This window comes from Rhopilema esculentum, chromosome 2 (genome assembly GCF_057945365.1).
Source record: "Rhopilema esculentum isolate cy_ngs chromosome 2, ASM5794536v1, whole genome shotgun sequence".
Lineage (NCBI taxonomy): Eukaryota > Metazoa > Cnidaria > Scyphozoa > Rhizostomeae > Rhizostomatidae > Rhopilema > Rhopilema esculentum.
Genome location: NC_142816.1, coordinates 3,290,513 through 3,306,120, shown reverse-complemented (window position 1 = coordinate 3,306,120; position 15,608 = coordinate 3,290,513). Strand labels below are relative to the sequence as shown.

The 15,608-nt window shown below is 34.8% G+C and overlaps 2 protein-coding genes across 3 annotated transcripts; one reads left to right on the top strand and one right to left on the bottom strand.

Moving 5' to 3' along the window:
• Positions 1 to 166: 166 nt before the first annotated feature.
• LOC135695362 (general transcription factor IIH subunit 4) lies at positions 167 to 4,426 on the bottom strand. 2 transcript variants are annotated; one of them, XM_089109932.1, is made up of 4 exons: positions 3,966 to 4,426; positions 2,588 to 2,775; positions 2,091 to 2,157; positions 1,407 to 1,569 (listed from the first exon to the last, which is right to left on the bottom strand). In XM_089109932.1, exons 1-4 carry the CDS (start codon positions 4,271 to 4,273, stop codon positions 1,557 to 1,559), a joined length of 576 nt encoding a protein of 191 aa, XP_088966058.1. In that variant the 5' UTR covers positions 4,274 to 4,426; the 3' UTR covers positions 1,407 to 1,556. The 2 variants fall into 2 exon arrangements, with proteins under 2 accessions (XP_065070504.2, XP_088966058.1); XM_065214432.2 differs by lacking the exon at positions 2,091 to 2,157 and having other exon boundaries at positions 167 to 1,569; positions 3,966 to 4,415.
• A 552-nt stretch (positions 4,427 to 4,978) lies between these two features.
• LOC135695361 (ruvB-like 2) lies at positions 4,979 to 15,608 on the top strand. Its single transcript, XM_065214431.2, has 15 exons — positions 4,979 to 5,030; positions 6,787 to 6,844; positions 7,214 to 7,269; positions 7,823 to 7,891; positions 8,708 to 8,780; positions 9,193 to 9,322; positions 9,588 to 9,654; positions 10,139 to 10,245; positions 10,571 to 10,664; positions 11,146 to 11,269; positions 12,084 to 12,178; positions 13,249 to 13,367; positions 13,740 to 13,859; positions 14,245 to 14,374; positions 15,131 to 15,608. Exons 1-15 carry the CDS (start codon positions 5,025 to 5,027, stop codon positions 15,275 to 15,277), a joined length of 1,395 nt encoding a protein of 464 aa, XP_065070503.1. The 5' UTR covers positions 4,979 to 5,024; the 3' UTR covers positions 15,278 to 15,608.

The window sequence follows — 15,608 nt, the reverse complement described above, 5'->3', positions numbered from 1 at the left end:
CTAGCCCATACAAATTTCCATTGAATAATAGCCATGTGTCCCAAGAAAAACAATAATCATTTTGGAATCAGTTTAACCTGAAAGGAAATAATAAAAGGAGCTTCCGACCTAACAGATTGCCTCTCATTTTACGATGAAGCATAAAAAGCACAGGAAAAAGCATGGATTGAAACATTGCTTTATGGCAAACATTAACATTACCAAGACATTAACAGAACATTTAATGACGTATAATTGTAGGAATAAGGCTAACTTACTTGTCACATACGGTTCTAAACATGAAAGAATTCGCGAACTTACTAGCTTTAAGTCTAAATAAGTTTTCCTTTACATTTAACATTTATCAAGGGGATAGATCCCCTCTTATAAAGTTTACTGAATTTACGATTACTTGACACAGGAAACAAGGGGTCATTGAACCGGGGGTTTCCAGAATGTACTCCCCTAACCTTAAAAAATATATGACGTCCTCCAATATCGCAGGCTCTTCATCTTTGGCTATCTTCAGCCACTATAGCATCTCTGTGTGAAGTCATAAACTGCCACTTTAAGCAATCTTTATTGATGTCTTTGGAGATGACGTCAATAAATGTATTAGAACAACGCTAATTATTTTAACTATCAAAAATTCATAAAACGCCAACGTTTTTTGCATAGGAATTACAAACAGCTACAAAAATATTGACTATTTATTCTTGTGTCTCTTCCAGAATCGTTTAACGTCGTCATGACCAGCCTTGCTTACAACCATTAGCCTCTTACTCATGTTCGCCCATAGCAACACATTTAAATCGTCAGCATATTTACGCAGCGTCTCAAAATCGCTTTGTGATAGAAACTCACTATACAAGACTCCTTCAGTAAACTGCAGTCTTTCCCGTTCCATTTCCCAAAGTCTAATTTGATCAGCAATTGTTGGCGGGATGACAGGATTTCGATTTAGCATAATAGGATGGGCCCGAGTTCGGAGAAAATTTAAGATTTGCTCTGCAGTGATTCCACTTGCTAAGGCTTGCTGGACGCTTTCCCTGCTCAAAACAGCGACACAGAAGCTCGGAAACCGTGACAAAATGTCGCAAAACAAACTCAACAAAGCAAGCTGTAAAGTCGAATCGGTATATGCGTATACTCTATAGTTGGTTTCAACAACAACAAAACGGTGCTGATTTGACTCAGTGCTGTTTTCGCCTGTCACTACAGACCCTAAATTTATTGCTAGTTTTGTAGGATAGAATCGTCTTGATTTTCGTTTCCGTTGAAAAACTAGCCCCATTTCGCGTAAATGTTGTAAAAAGTTGAATTGTTTCTCGCTTAATCCTTCAACAGAATAGTCTTTCCCATAGGTAGAAAAACTGATTTGAAATAAGAATGACAAACATTCGACCAAGTCTGCCTTGTGTTGGTCAGAAGTTTCCAAGTACTGTAACATAAAATACCAGACTTGTGAAACAGTATCCATTAGCAGAAACTGAAACCCAGCTGAAGTTATTGATGTGGTCCGCTCCTCTGAATGCAAGCGTAGAAGTCCAGCTTTCAAGAGAACATTGATTACAACTTCACTCACTCCACCTAGAAGAAACAGCCATATAATGGTCATATCTACTATTACCAATTGGATTATTGTGAAAAATGATCAACATGAAGCCACTACACAGATTGGGGCAACACTAGGGCCCCTTTTTTTCGTATCTATAGTTGAAGGTAAAACTCTTTGTAGATGATACATCACTTTTCACTACTGTAATGCCTTGAACAAGCATCCCCCTCAAATAAGCACCTCTTTCAATTAAGCACCCACCCTTGAGGTGAAATTATTGAATTAAGCACCCCCCTCAAATAAGCGCCCATCCTTCAACCTTCAGAAAAGGGTGCTTATTCAAATTTTAGACGAAAACATAATTGGAAGGCAATTCAGCAAGATAGATTGAATGGCCAACACAGTTTGTTGTAGTTTTCATTCTTGTTTTTTTCCTTTTCATCATATTAACATGCTTCAATTAAAAACGCATTCATTTTTTTAGTTACTTCCAAATCTATTTTTCAAATAAGCGCCCCATTCCATTGAGCGCCTCCCTCAAATAAGCACCCACCTTGGAGCCTCAAAAATTGAATAAGTGCCAAAATAGAACTTCCAAAGACCTGAACCAAGAACTAGACCTGGTAAGAAAGTGGGCTCCTGATTGGATGATGTCATTCAATCCAGATCCAAAGAAAAAAGCAGTTGAATTAACTTCCTCAAACAAAAAATCAGATATTAACCACCCAGTAATACTGTTTGATAACATACCAGTAATGAAGGCTGATAAACATTGACAAATTGGAATCATATTGGAGGTGACCTTATCTTGTTCCGCTTATATAAAATCTGCCTTCTCAAAAACAAGAAAAGGCATTAGTATGCTTAGATTTATGTCAAATTATCTACATAGGCATACACAAAATGAACGAACAAACTCTGCAAACATTTCACTCTGTGGTATTGTCTTTATTATAAAGTTTTTTTTATGTATAGTTACTAGTTAACTTGTATCGTAAATTTCATTGATGTAAAAAAACTCTTTGCAACTGAATAATTTATAGATCATACCTCCTTCAGTTGTTGAGCCAGTCATGTAATATAGAACTGATTCCCATCTTTCTTTTGCATAATTTTCAAGGAATGGAATATCCCTTCCATGTTTGTCTTCACCATATTTTGAAGTGTCTGGCTGTGGCTTTCCACCACCACATAAAACAACTTTCAAATTTTTTTTGAAGTTACTATTGACCTCATACCTATACAAAAAAACACAATAATGAACCTCAAGTGAAATGCATGAGCAATGCTATATGTTGAAATTATAGGGCAATTTCTGGGTTCTTGTTTTATTGAGGCTCACAAACAATTTCTGTCATTGGTGCTTTTTTTGATAAATTCTTCCAGACAGGCTCCAAGCAAAAGCCCACACAGAAAACACCTAGAAAATCTTATTGCTACAGGACTTTGAAAGAAAAGAATAATGTTCCTTATTGTAAATTGATAGCTTTATGGGTTATGTGAGACACCTAGGATCAGCTCATTATTATGAAATTTCTAACAGTGCGTTCTAGAAGAAATGACACCCATGCTCCTGACACCTCAAAAACACAATCAAGTGATTCCTAAGTTACGGTAATTTGGATCATATCCAAACAAAACTTACATGCATTAAAAAGCTGAAATGGTACAATTGAAGGGAATGCATAGTTAATGGGCAAATACTTGTTGCATTTCTACTGTGACTGCATCAAAAAAACTGAATGTGGCCTCCTTTGAAAATATGTTAATAGACAAACATTATTACCATGTTTCTTCCTTTACAATGTTTCCACTACAGAGTTGACTGAATAGTCCTCATAAAAATGAGCTGCCCCATCAAACATGACATCAAGCTAGCCTTAATTCACATGGCAAAAGAGCATACTAGAACCAAGGATCTGCCCAGTTTCCAGAGCATGGCTAAATTTGACAAGACCTTTGGTGTTTCAATAGCACCTCAAGTGCTGATATGCAAAAATCACCTGAAATGACAGGCACACCACAATAATCAATTTTTTTAATCTAAATTGCAGGTATCTAATTTTTAGGGGCCATCGCCATGTCATGGAGATTTGCTGGACCTGGCTGGAAAACATGTTTTACTTTACCTCTTTACAGGTTAGACAACATATGATTTCACCCATGCATCATATCACTGCAACCAATGGCAATTAGCTTCAAGCAATGATGGCCATATATACTTAACTAAAGTACTTTAGTGATATTTTGGGACAGGTGTGAGCACATAAAGTCTAGCAGTGCTGTGAGCATATACAAGTTTTCCAGCCAGGGGATCAAATTTTCCAAGTCCAACATTAATTTTTGCCTAAAGCCAGTACTAAACTATCTAAACTATTTCTCTTTGAAATGCTCCTTTTCCAAAGACATATCAATTCTTAGTCATTACCTGCTTGCAGAACTTCCTTTGGGCATCTCTTTCCATATGTGCAAACCCTTTAGCTTATTCAAGGCTCCAATATGGTGTTGACTACAATCTTTTTGCACCCAAGTGGCAACAAATGGCTCCGGAATTGGCTGGTCTGTAAACAATGTTCGCATAACATATTGTTTTGCAATGGCTGGTAAGCCCCTAAACACTGCCATACAGGTCGAAGGGTGACAATACAAGCCATCTAACACTGCCACAGGAAGCGTGTTTAAATACTCAAATAGGTTCTTGCACTGCAAGCGTTTACTGCTGATTGATTTATCCATTCTACACTGGAAAATTCAGCAAAATCTAAAGTCCCATTGCATTTTCTTGGAGGGCATCGTGCCCCAGGTTATCATTTCATAACCTAGAGTGCTAGGCCATGCGGGTGTACCCTGTGTTGATCAAATACGTGGATTCGGAATGCGCCTTCGCAAAATTGACTGATACCATTTCTATGACTGGTACTTTCCCAGTGTTTTTCAGTGGCTAAAGAACACTTGCTTTAATTTGTTTAGAAATTAGTATCTATCATTTTTATTTATTCAGATCATATTTAATGTTATGTATTGCTCGAAAATAGCATCAGAAAAAGCTGATTATGCAAAACTGGCAAAAGGTTTTAACATTTGGCAGTGTACTGTGAAAAGAACTAGCCGTAATATTAGGTTTTCCATTATTTTCTGAAATCTCAAAGTTTCGTCACACGCATTCAAATCATAACATTAGAAAATAAGAGAATTGCCAATGCGCTTAGAGATGTAATAGTTGATGTTAATAGAATTAAATGCTCTCCAAAGGAAAGAATCCTATACCGTTGTATCAAAAAAAAGCTGGGCTTGCTAGTTTATCCAAGTCCTTTTAATATTCAAAGATAAAAATATATTTAGGTGAAAAGGTGAAAGGGTGAATTTGAAATTAAAGGGCATTCATGAATAACGATTCCGTGTTTATCATTCCATGTTTTACGAGCAGAACAAATACCTCGTTCTCATTTGCGCGTCTCTTGATCAACCTCACGCGGGAAAAGACAAGATGGCGGTGAGTGCCTAGTAACAAATTTTGGTTTCTTGGAATCTGCTTTAAGATATTTATGCTCTCAAATTGAAAGTTAGCAAGGAAAATGGTAATGCAAGTCTTTGAATAGTTTGTTTGGGTTTGAATTGATTTGCTTTTACTACAGCATATCTTTCAAAAATATGTTAATGCTAGGCCTAAAATTTCCAAAACGAAAATGTATGATGTTTGAGCAAAGAGACACTAAAACTCACAGTATCTTATCCGTATTCACTAAAGCGTCAGTCTCAAAATATCGTGTTTATGCTTCAGTATGTCAAAATAGATAATTAGAAACTCGTATGAAGTTCAATTAAGTCGGTATGATGTGCTTTAAATTTTGGCAAAAATTGACATATTTTCAAAATGGGACAAAACGACACAAATACATGCAGTTAGCTAGCATTTCAACAAAATTTGTTTTGTTTCTTTACCTTACCATAAATAAATCAAATCTAACCTATTTATTGGAAGAAGAAAAGAGAATGAAGTTTGGGGCTGTTGCTCCTTGGAAAAGGAAAACGTTTTTGTCACCACACCCTCTGCACACTTGGAAGATAAGGACAGGACATATTTTGTTGAATTTATTTAAGATTGTTTATTAGAACAAATAAAATGTCAAAGAATGCTCTTTTGCTTAAGTTAAATGGTTTTTTCCAAACTGCAACCACAATTGGTTCCTGCACACCCAAGATGGAACCCATGGAAGGCTCATGCTAGATATATGCAAGCCATAAACAGCAGAACAATTTAAAAGACATTGGGGAATTGTTAGTCCTGTTGGATATCTCTTTACCCTTGCACACTGTAGATGCCATACCTTGACTGGTCATCAAAAAGTGCTTTATCCTGACTGATCACATGAGAGAATTAAATAGCATTGAGCCTAACAGAGTTCTTAATGATATAGTTGCAAATATCCATTTTTAGAATCTTTGATTTTGGATCTCATAGCCTAAAAAAGCATTAAATACCTATGAATATACAAAATCAGTTAAAGGTGTTAAAATTAGACTGAAATTTGGCCAAGTGAGCACAGGCTCTCTCCCCATAAAACCTTTGTAATTTATCCCTGTTCATAACTTATGAACAGAGCCAAAATAACAGTTATACTTTAACATACTTAGAATCTTTCATTGGCCATATCTCATCTTATTTTTCAATATTTGACTGATTTTGTACATTTAGAGGTGTTTCATAAATTTACTTGACTACCTTGACTGCATTTTTTTTAAGTTACCCTTTATAGAACCATGGCAAGTCTGATGTACATTTATTTTATACTTTCATTGTAAAAGTTTTGTACTTTTCAGGGCACCTTGTACTTATCTGACATTGTCAATGGGCAAGGACAAATTAACACAAACTTAGTTTTGTAACATCCACAATATATCATAAAAATATTTGCTCAGCAATCCAGACTAAATATTACATATGCATGCTTGCATTGATTTTTCATCAAAATGAATGTTCTCTATTTGGCAAAAAAATTGTTTCCCTATACACAGTCAGCTATAATTGTTGTTAGTTTTAATATTTGAAAAGAAGCAGAAAATTCATGATTCGTGACATACCAAAATACTTTTTATGCTGTTTTATAAAGGTATTCAGCTTCTTATATTAGAAAAGCCTTTTGAAATTTTGCTTCAAAACTACAACTATGTCCAAGGTTTTTTTGAGCAAAAAGATTTATTTGCCATTTTTGCTAAATTGCCTTTTAATTCAGAAGTATTTTATTCAGGCCACAGCTGTTTCCAAAGTTCAGGAAGTTAGAGAAGTCACTAGAATTGAAAGGATAGGTTTGTGTGAAAAATTTCAAATTCCTATCTTATCTATAATAGATATAATTTTTGTAGCAAATGTTTGTATAGAATAGCAATTTTTTCTGACATTGCAAATACAATTTAATAAGATCATTCTCTCTACTTATTCCTAAGGTTGCAGCCAAAATTGAACATTTTTGCATACTTCTATTGACTTGATCGCTTTAGGTTACAAAACAAGTTTAAATAGAAGTTTTTATAAAAGTTGTGTTGAATGGATGTGTATTACAATTTTCAAGTAATATCATCATAGTGTGTGAAAAAATTTTCAACTTTTCAAAATTTTCATATTCCATTTGCATTTTCTTTATCATTGCATTTAAATGAGGTTTTATTCTTTGTCAGGTGCGCACTCTCATATCAGAGGCCTGGGTCTTGATGATGCGTTGGAAGCTAGAGAGGCAAGTAAAACCATTTTCTAAAAGAATATAATGCAAAGAAGAAAGTGAGAAATTTCTGAAGGATAACATGCCTTGAGAAAGATAGCATTGTGCTGCCTGGTGGTTTCTTAGAATCTTGTGATGACCATAAAACAGTAAGCAGGTCAATGTAAATGGTCAGAGCAATACAACAGATAATTATTTGCCAAAATACACATTTTGAAATAAGTTATAAGCTAATTATAAATAACAAAAATGTTGAAATTGATTAATTATAATTAACAAAAATTATTTTATTTATTAAATCAAAGGATAAAAGGAAAAATAATAGGTTGTTAGTATTAAAACTCATTTAAAGATAAGAGAATATATTGCTCTATTTTCAGAAAATTTCAATTCAACCTGTTTGGAAAAGCAATTAGTTCAGCTTTTCTCAGTATTTGGTTGAAAAAGCAAAAATATAATTTTAGGCAGTGTTTACCAACTATAAGACCTGACCTTAAAGAATCTAAAATTTACATTCAAACCTTTTTTATGAAAATCAACACTTGCTAATGACCCATTCCTACCCTAGGTATCCCAAGGTATGGTTGGGCAGGCAAAAGCCAGACGGGCAGCTGGTGTCATTGTGGAAATGATAAAAGTAAGTCTTTTTCAATCTTATCTGCATCAATTTTGTGTACCTTTTTCAATAAAAGTTTGCATTTACAGCTGAAAATATGTGACATTCTACCTTAATGTAAGTAGTAGGAGTAAATTAGAATGGTTTAGAAGCATTGTGTGTTTCTTTGGCTCACCTTTAACCTCTGTTAGGGACAATGAACCCCTTCTACCCCTCAGTTTTAACCATCCTATAATCTATTTTACATTTGTATTATATGTAGCTATTGTTTAAGTTTTTTATAAGCAGTTCATTCAAGGAAAACTGAAAACTATAATTTAATCTTTGTATATATAATATAAGTCCTGCTATTTGGGTACAAGAGCATTTAATAGCAGATAAACATCCAACTTTTTGTTTCTAAAAACATCAGATAAGATTGAAATTTTAAAAACAGAAGTACAAGTTGTCAGTGGCTGGAACAATAAATGTATATGAAATATGAACCAAGATCTTGCTAAAGGTCTTAATGGCTTACCTAGGACATTGTTGAGGTAATGAAGAGAATGATTACCTTGTATAGAAATTTTATGAGGCGTCACCAGAGGGAGAACCCCAGTTTGCACATGCATCATTTTATCAAATCAGTTATAATTTGTAGAGAAAATAATGAATAAGTGTGCCTTTGATGGAGGGCTTCAAATTTGGTAGTTGACAAATGCAAAGTACATAAGTCAAATTTATTACTCTAAAGTTGAAGTAATATCTTTGTTGTTACAAGTCTGCCAAATTTACCCAGAGTACACCAACATAAAATATTGGTCATATGCTAAATCATTGCATTTTACTTTCTTGCAGGAAGGGAAGATTGCTGGTCGAGCCATTCTAATAGCTGGACAGCCTGGAACTGGGAAAACTGCAATTGCAATGGGTAAGTCATGGTAGACCAAACAACACATTCAGACTGATTTTAGAGATTTTGTTGCTAATTTTTTTGTTATTGTGTTTCTATTAATTTTTGAAGACCAGAAAATTTTTGTGCAGATTTGTCTTCAATCAAGAATGAAATTTTCTTGATCAATTGATTTGAGTTTTAGGCAATTAAATTTGCTCCTTTTTTTACTTCTTATGATATAAGACTTAATATATGATTTGATATACTCAATTTGATGTTTCAGCTGAACATCTTAATAATTATAGCATGTCATCAGATGAACATAATTTGTTTTACATATTTGTAAGTGAATGTAGGAAAGTATAGAATGTAATGGTTTCAATTATATTGTACTGTATTAGACATGTGGAAAAATAAAAACATGTTACCAGCTTTATTTTCTTTTCAGGGATGGCCCAGTCGTTAGGCCCTGATACACCATTTACTGCGATGGCTGGCAGTGAAATATTTTCTTTAGAAATGAGCAAGACAGAAGCATTGACACAGGCGTTTAGAAAATCCATTGGTATCAGAATCAAGTATGTAATGGTTTTGATAAGCTTGAAACAGACCCCCGTAAAGTGCCTATCTTCTTTAAGGAAGTACCTGTCATACTCACTGCTTAAAGGAAATCTTCTTTAATCAGACAGCTCCCTGTCTCTTTCCCATCTAAATTTTAGATTGCACTAACGACAGTGATTTTTCTTATCCTGCTTGTCATGAGATATTCTTATCCCCTAAGAGACTCTTCACTGAATTAAATTGATTTAGCTTTGTTAATTAGATATTCAATTTATCGTCTAGGGAAGAAACAGAGATTATTGAAGGAGAAGTTGTTGAAATTCAAATTGATCGACCAGCCACTGGTGCAGTTGAGTAAACCTTCCTTTATTTTACGTTTACAAGGCTCTGGTGTGTTAGGCCAATTTCTGCATTACTTTTTTGGTTCATAAATGAATAGTGGTTAACTCACTTTCAAAAAGAAAACGGAACAATATTGTTCTAATTTTATATATGATAGTTTTCTTTTCATAACAACAACAAACCCTTGCTTTATATACACAATACAGAAATCAACCTTAGGTATTATGTAAACCTTATTAAACATAAATGACATCATTGAACAAGGTAGATTAACCTGTCGTTAGCAACTCTGCCACTGGAGGATGGAATGACTGTCCTGAATGCCCCTCCGGCAGCCTCCTCAGTGAGAATTGAGTGAGATCTTTGCGTTCTTCTACTGGTTCAAAGTTACCTAAATATGATTTGTCGTGTAACACACGGGATCTCCTCAAATCAATGGGTCAAAAAACCAGTCACCAAAACTCAAGTGATTATTGTTAATGTCATTCTAGGGTGTCAAAGTGGGTAAACTGACTTTAAAGACTACGGAAATGGAAACCATCTACGACCTTGGTGCAAAAATGATTGAGTCGTTGACAAAAGAGAAAGTACAGTCCGGGTGAGGAACTAATGTTGTAAATTCTGCTCTTGCTTCTTAATCACAAGCCTGGATATCTCGCGTGGGGAAATTGTCCATCTAGATTCGTAGCAAAATAGCACGAAAAAGCTCTCTCTGGTATTTTAGCATAGCCATAAGGAAACTCTTCGTTCGACTCCCTCATAATATAAAACAAATAGCTTGTAATTGTCAAAATTTGAGCTGATTTTAGTATGTAGGTATAGATCGAAGTAAACGTTAGAGAGAAAAGGGCGTACCTATTTTGGTTCTTTGTTAAAAAGCTATTTCGTACTGTCAATGAATGTCACGTATTTTTGTCCAACAGTGACGTCATCACAATTGACAAAGCAACTGGCAAAATTTCAAAGCTCGGAAGGGCATTCACAAGAGCACGTGACTATGATGCAATGGGTCCCGAGGTTAACGACTGTTTTTTTTATTATTTCATTACACTCGTGTTTCTCCTTTCTATAATTGATTTTTAGGAAAACCAATTATTCTTTTCAGAGTAATATATTTATGGTTTATCAATATGATTTTTTGCGTCAGTGAAACTTAAATGAAGTTTATTCCCAAAATATTCATTCAATCAATTCACCATTTGGGACATATATCATAACGAGGGAGCAATATTTTTCCTGTTGAAACAAATTCACAAACAGATGCTTAGAAATTCCTCTGTTCGAGTTAGTCAATAATTTTGCCCGATGAAAAAGAATAAGCATGAAATTAGAAAACATATTTCCTTCCCCTTATTTTTCCTATACCCTCTTACAATATCCCCATCGTTCCTTCTCAAATGACCATTTTTGTATTTAAAACTCCTTCAGTGTTCTTTGTGCAATAATTTTTCATATTATAATTTATGGATAATATCATTTTTGTCTTGGATTCCCACAGACTAAGTTCGTCCAATGTCCGGAAGGTGAACTCCAGAAACGAAAAGAGGTTGTCCATACTGTCACACTACATGAGATTGACGTCATCAATAGCAGGACCCAAGGGTTCCTCGCTCTCTTCTCAGGTAACATCCACTTCACAGTGTTCTCTATGTTCAGGTTTTGACTTCGTTACACTAGTTATTTTTGTTTATATCTCCATGCTCTTTATATACTTTTCACTCTTGTTTTACATGCAACACACACTTCATTCACCAGCAACCATGATTTACTTACCAAAAGCTGCTCAGAGTAATGAAATGTGAAAAAATACGAGAGCTGATCAAGGCAACCTCCAAATTTCTGACTCAGACTACCACCACAGATTTAACCTTTAGACAGTCTTTTAAGGCCTTGTTGAGAGAATTAATTGACTAAATCATCGGAGACTATCAAGATTTTTGGTTTTATTGCCTTCGACGAGAGATTTTGCAAGAATATGACTTATTTTAAATGAAAAGGATTATGTAGAGTGTTTTGTAACCTTTATGAAGAGTGAATAGACTTCATTTTCAATAAGATTTATCATAAAAGGTTTTACTGAGCTGAAATTTGTTGCTAAATTTACAACAGATTTCCTGACAGTTGCATTTTAAGGCAGTAGAAAATTTTACAAACCCTTTACTCTTTCTTTTGATTTTTATTATATGAAGTTGTCAAGATTTACCGCGGATTGTTTTGTGTCAATTACTTTAAAAACTGCCATCTCTACTATCGTGAAATTTCTTAAGAACCAACAAATGGACATTTTCGGACAGAGTAATATCAACATGGCAAATGCAACATAAAATTTTGAAATTTGTGAAGTAATTTCCGAGCTGAAGCCTTATTTCAAGTAGATAAGATCGCTGTTTTTGTTGCAGATTCTCATAGTATTGAAATGTATTCTTTATTAAATAGGAGACACTGGTGAAATAAAAGGAGAGGTTAGAGATCAAATAAACACAAAAGTAGCTGAATGGAGGGAAGAAGGAAAAGCAGAAATTGTGCCAGGAGTATGATGCTTTCTTGATCAAATTTTCTTATTTATAGCGAATGGATATGAATCACGGCCGCTTAAAGGTAATGTGTCCATATAAAAGGACTGCGTATACCCAACTTGTCAAGCCACCCATCAAAATAACGGCTTGCGATTGGTTAGTATTCTTGCGATGCAAAACTGCTCACATGAAAAGCTAACCTCGCAGCAGGGTAAAAAAACAGAACGACCGTAATGGCTGGGGCGATGATATGAAAAATCACATGTTCCTGAATACTCCCGCAGAGCCACTTGCTTTAGTTGGACACATTACCTTTAGAAACAAGTTAAAGCTCTATTCACAAGTTGCCGTATCAAATGTAGGTATCAGAGCCATGTTAAATGGTATAGAGCTGTATCACATGTAGTTGAAAAAGAACGAAACTTTTCCTGGACTTTGTGACGTAAAGCACTCATGTCAAATGTGTACACAATGTTTGAAAATGCGAGGAAAGTATTGATGGGAGGAAAATCCGCATTGTGTGAGTAATATTTTCATACAAATGTCGAAATCCTACGTGGTTGCATAAATATTGGAAAGCGGGCTTTATGACTCAGTGGCGAGGATGTCAAATATGTCACTAAACGTATCGAATGAGTACTGAATAACAAGGCTAGGGAGATGTGATGGAGTCAAAGTCAAACAAAGTTAGACATACTGTCTAGTAGCGAAATGGGAGTGGTTGCTTGTTATGGTAGTTTAGTTATAAACTTTTGGTAACCAATAGACGGAAATATGTGTTGCATTTTGTAAATGTTAAAATTGTCATCCATATTGCCCTCGATCATTCTGTGAAAAGCTATAATCACAATGTTTCTGGGAGAGTTACTTTCTTATCGATCGCTGAGTGTAAATCTTCCGCAAAATTTGATAAGGAAAGGGCTGTATAAAGTATTGTGAAAATATCCGAATCCAAAACTCAAATTTCTTTTCGGCCCATCAACACACATGGGGTCAATGTAGCTGATATTTTAAAATTTTCGCAAAAATTGCTTATGGTTAGCTCTATCCGTGCCTATATAATTCCAGTATAACGTCTTTTTCAGGTACTTTTTATTGACGAAGTTCACATGTTAGACATCGAGTGTTTTTCATTTTTGAATCGTGCTCTCGAGAGTGATATGTCTCCTATTCTGATCATGGCTACAAACAGAGGAATAACAAAGTAAGATTTGGTTTCTATCTTGCTTTTTCTTTTCTAAAGCAACTTGAAATGTGTTAAAAATAAAATTTGTTGATTGGATACTTTTTTAGTATTCATAGACAGCTTGTAAAAATTTGGCCTATTGACTGTTTGGATTAATAATCAGGGTAACAAGTTTGATTAAAAACTCTTGGTTTTTAAAAAGCGATTTCAAGAACAATGGAAATATCTCAGTCAGCTCACCGTTGGTGTTTCTTGTGACTACAAATTATATTACAATATGCAGCACTATGTTAATCTGGCAAATTGGAAAACATCGAGGAAGCTTTGGGTGTTTTTGCCTTTCTCTGAATAATCTTCTACCTGTTTTATTTGGTTCATCTTTCTTCTTAGAATTCGTGGAACCAACTATGCAAGCCCTCATGGCATACCCCTAGACTTGTTGGATCGCCTTTTGATCATTTCAACAATACCATACGATGAAAAAGAGATTAGAAAAATACTTACCATCAGGTTTGTCGACGAATAAGTATCTTAAAACTCTCATTCAAAAAGCGTTTATTAGACCTCTCAAAGTAGCTAACCATTTAACTTCAAACCAGTGCTTCGCTTGTTATGATTTTATGTTCTAAAAATTCAAATTTGTGAATTATCTACAAAAGTAAAGTTACTGTAATTGATGATTTGTAAGAAACAATATTTTGGTTTTATCCATAACTGTTTGCACTTTCCTACTATCTGTCTTTCCTTTTAATGTCTACAAAGTTAATTGCAGAGAAAAGTTTATTTGACCTGTATCAACATTTTTATGGGAAAATTCGATCTATTGCCCAGTTTTACCCCAGTTTCACCCCAGTTTTACCCCAGTTTTACCCCAGTTTCTCATGTTTTTCAACAGATGCGAGGAAGAAGATGTAGAAATCTCAGATGATGCTATTGCAGTGTTGACTAAAATTGGCCAAGAGACAAGTTTACGTTACTCCATTCAGTTAATCACCGCGTCAAATCTTTGTTGCAGAAAACGGAAGGTATGTCATTTCAATTTTGGATGAAGGAAACAATAACTTATTGTCCAAGCTTTCGTAAAAGCTTTTCTTGTTTTCTTTTTTTCTTGAGAGTTACAACCGTCTTGTATTATACCTGTTGTGCATTTAAATTAAAGAATTAATGAAAATGGGGCATTCACCTTGGATCCACCCATACAACCAACACTATACGCCATAAACCACTGTTTGTCTTTTTAACTCAAAGCAAAATTATCCATTTCATGAGACACACCTCCAACAGAAAATATTAAAAATGAAGGAACTCTGCGACCTATATTCACAATATAAAATAGGTCTTTTCGAAGGGTCCGAAAAGGGATCAAATGAACACAAAAAAGTATTTTGTAACAAAAATAAATATTTTTATTCAGTCAGTGTGAAACCTGGGCCTGTTTTTAGTCCAATTAGGTGAAATCGGAGAATTTTCCACGGCACACGAGACAATATCTCACGGCACATAAATGTGGCACGGCACACTGTTTTTACGATATTCTATACAGAGGTTCTGTTTTCCACGACATCAAACATCTCGAACTAATATCTTTCTTCGTTATCACCTTCTTCAATAATAATGCCAAAACATGGCTCTTCCGCCCAATACATCTTGGGTCTTTAAATTCAAAATGACGTCATTGCTGATTTGTCATTCTGTTTCATCTTTGGGATTTTAATCACATTTTAAGGCTCGGACTGTTCAGTTTCCTTTTTCTATATGCTTTGTAATTCTTTGTTTTGTAGGGAACCGAGGTCGATGTTGAAGATATCAAGCGAGTGTATTCCTTGTTTTTCGACGAAGGCAGATCGACTCAGTTCCTCAAAGAATATCAACAAGAATTCATGTTTCATGAGGACATTGCTGATAACCCAAATGCCATGGAGACTTAACTTCGCTGTTGTATAGCTATGATTTCTCCAAGGAAGACTCCATCAAAATGTAGCTATATCTAATACCACTTTTGTCAGTTCATGATTCATGACCTTTGGACTTCTTGAAGCCATTGCACTGCCATATCGTGTACCATCACCTTTGAACTCTGCTTTGATAGATTTTCACAACGTGCCAAAAGCTTTAAACTAGGTTTCAATTAATGTCGCCGGATGGAACCTACATTTTTATGTATATTGTTTATCATTGTTTCATCACCAGCAAAATGCGTGTGTAATTGTTGCATCCATTTAGTGTTGGTTACTTAAAAGGCCATTTATTCCATCTCAA

Excerpts from the sequence above, each read along its gene's own strand:
- LOC135695362 (XM_065214432.2), bottom strand. The coding sequence starts at position 4,273 with ATGGATAAATCAATCAGCAGTAAACGCTTGCAGTGCAAGAACCTATTT. Across the intron at positions 2,776-3,965 it reads AAAGGAAGTTCTGCAAGCAG|GTATGAGGTCAATAGTAACT; the intron begins GTAATGACTAAG and ends TTTTTTGTATAG. Across the intron at positions 1,570-2,587 it reads TGGCTCAACAACTGAAGGAG|GTGGAGTGAGTGAAGTTGTA; the intron begins GTATGATCTATA and ends TGTTTCTTCTAG.
- LOC135695361 (XM_065214431.2), top strand. Across the intron at positions 11,270-12,083 it reads GTTCCTCGCTCTCTTCTCAG|GAGACACTGGTGAAATAAAA; the intron begins GTAACATCCACT and ends TTTATTAAATAG. Across the intron at positions 14,375-15,130 it reads TTTGTTGCAGAAAACGGAAG|GGAACCGAGGTCGATGTTGA; the intron begins GTATGTCATTTC and ends TTTGTTTTGTAG.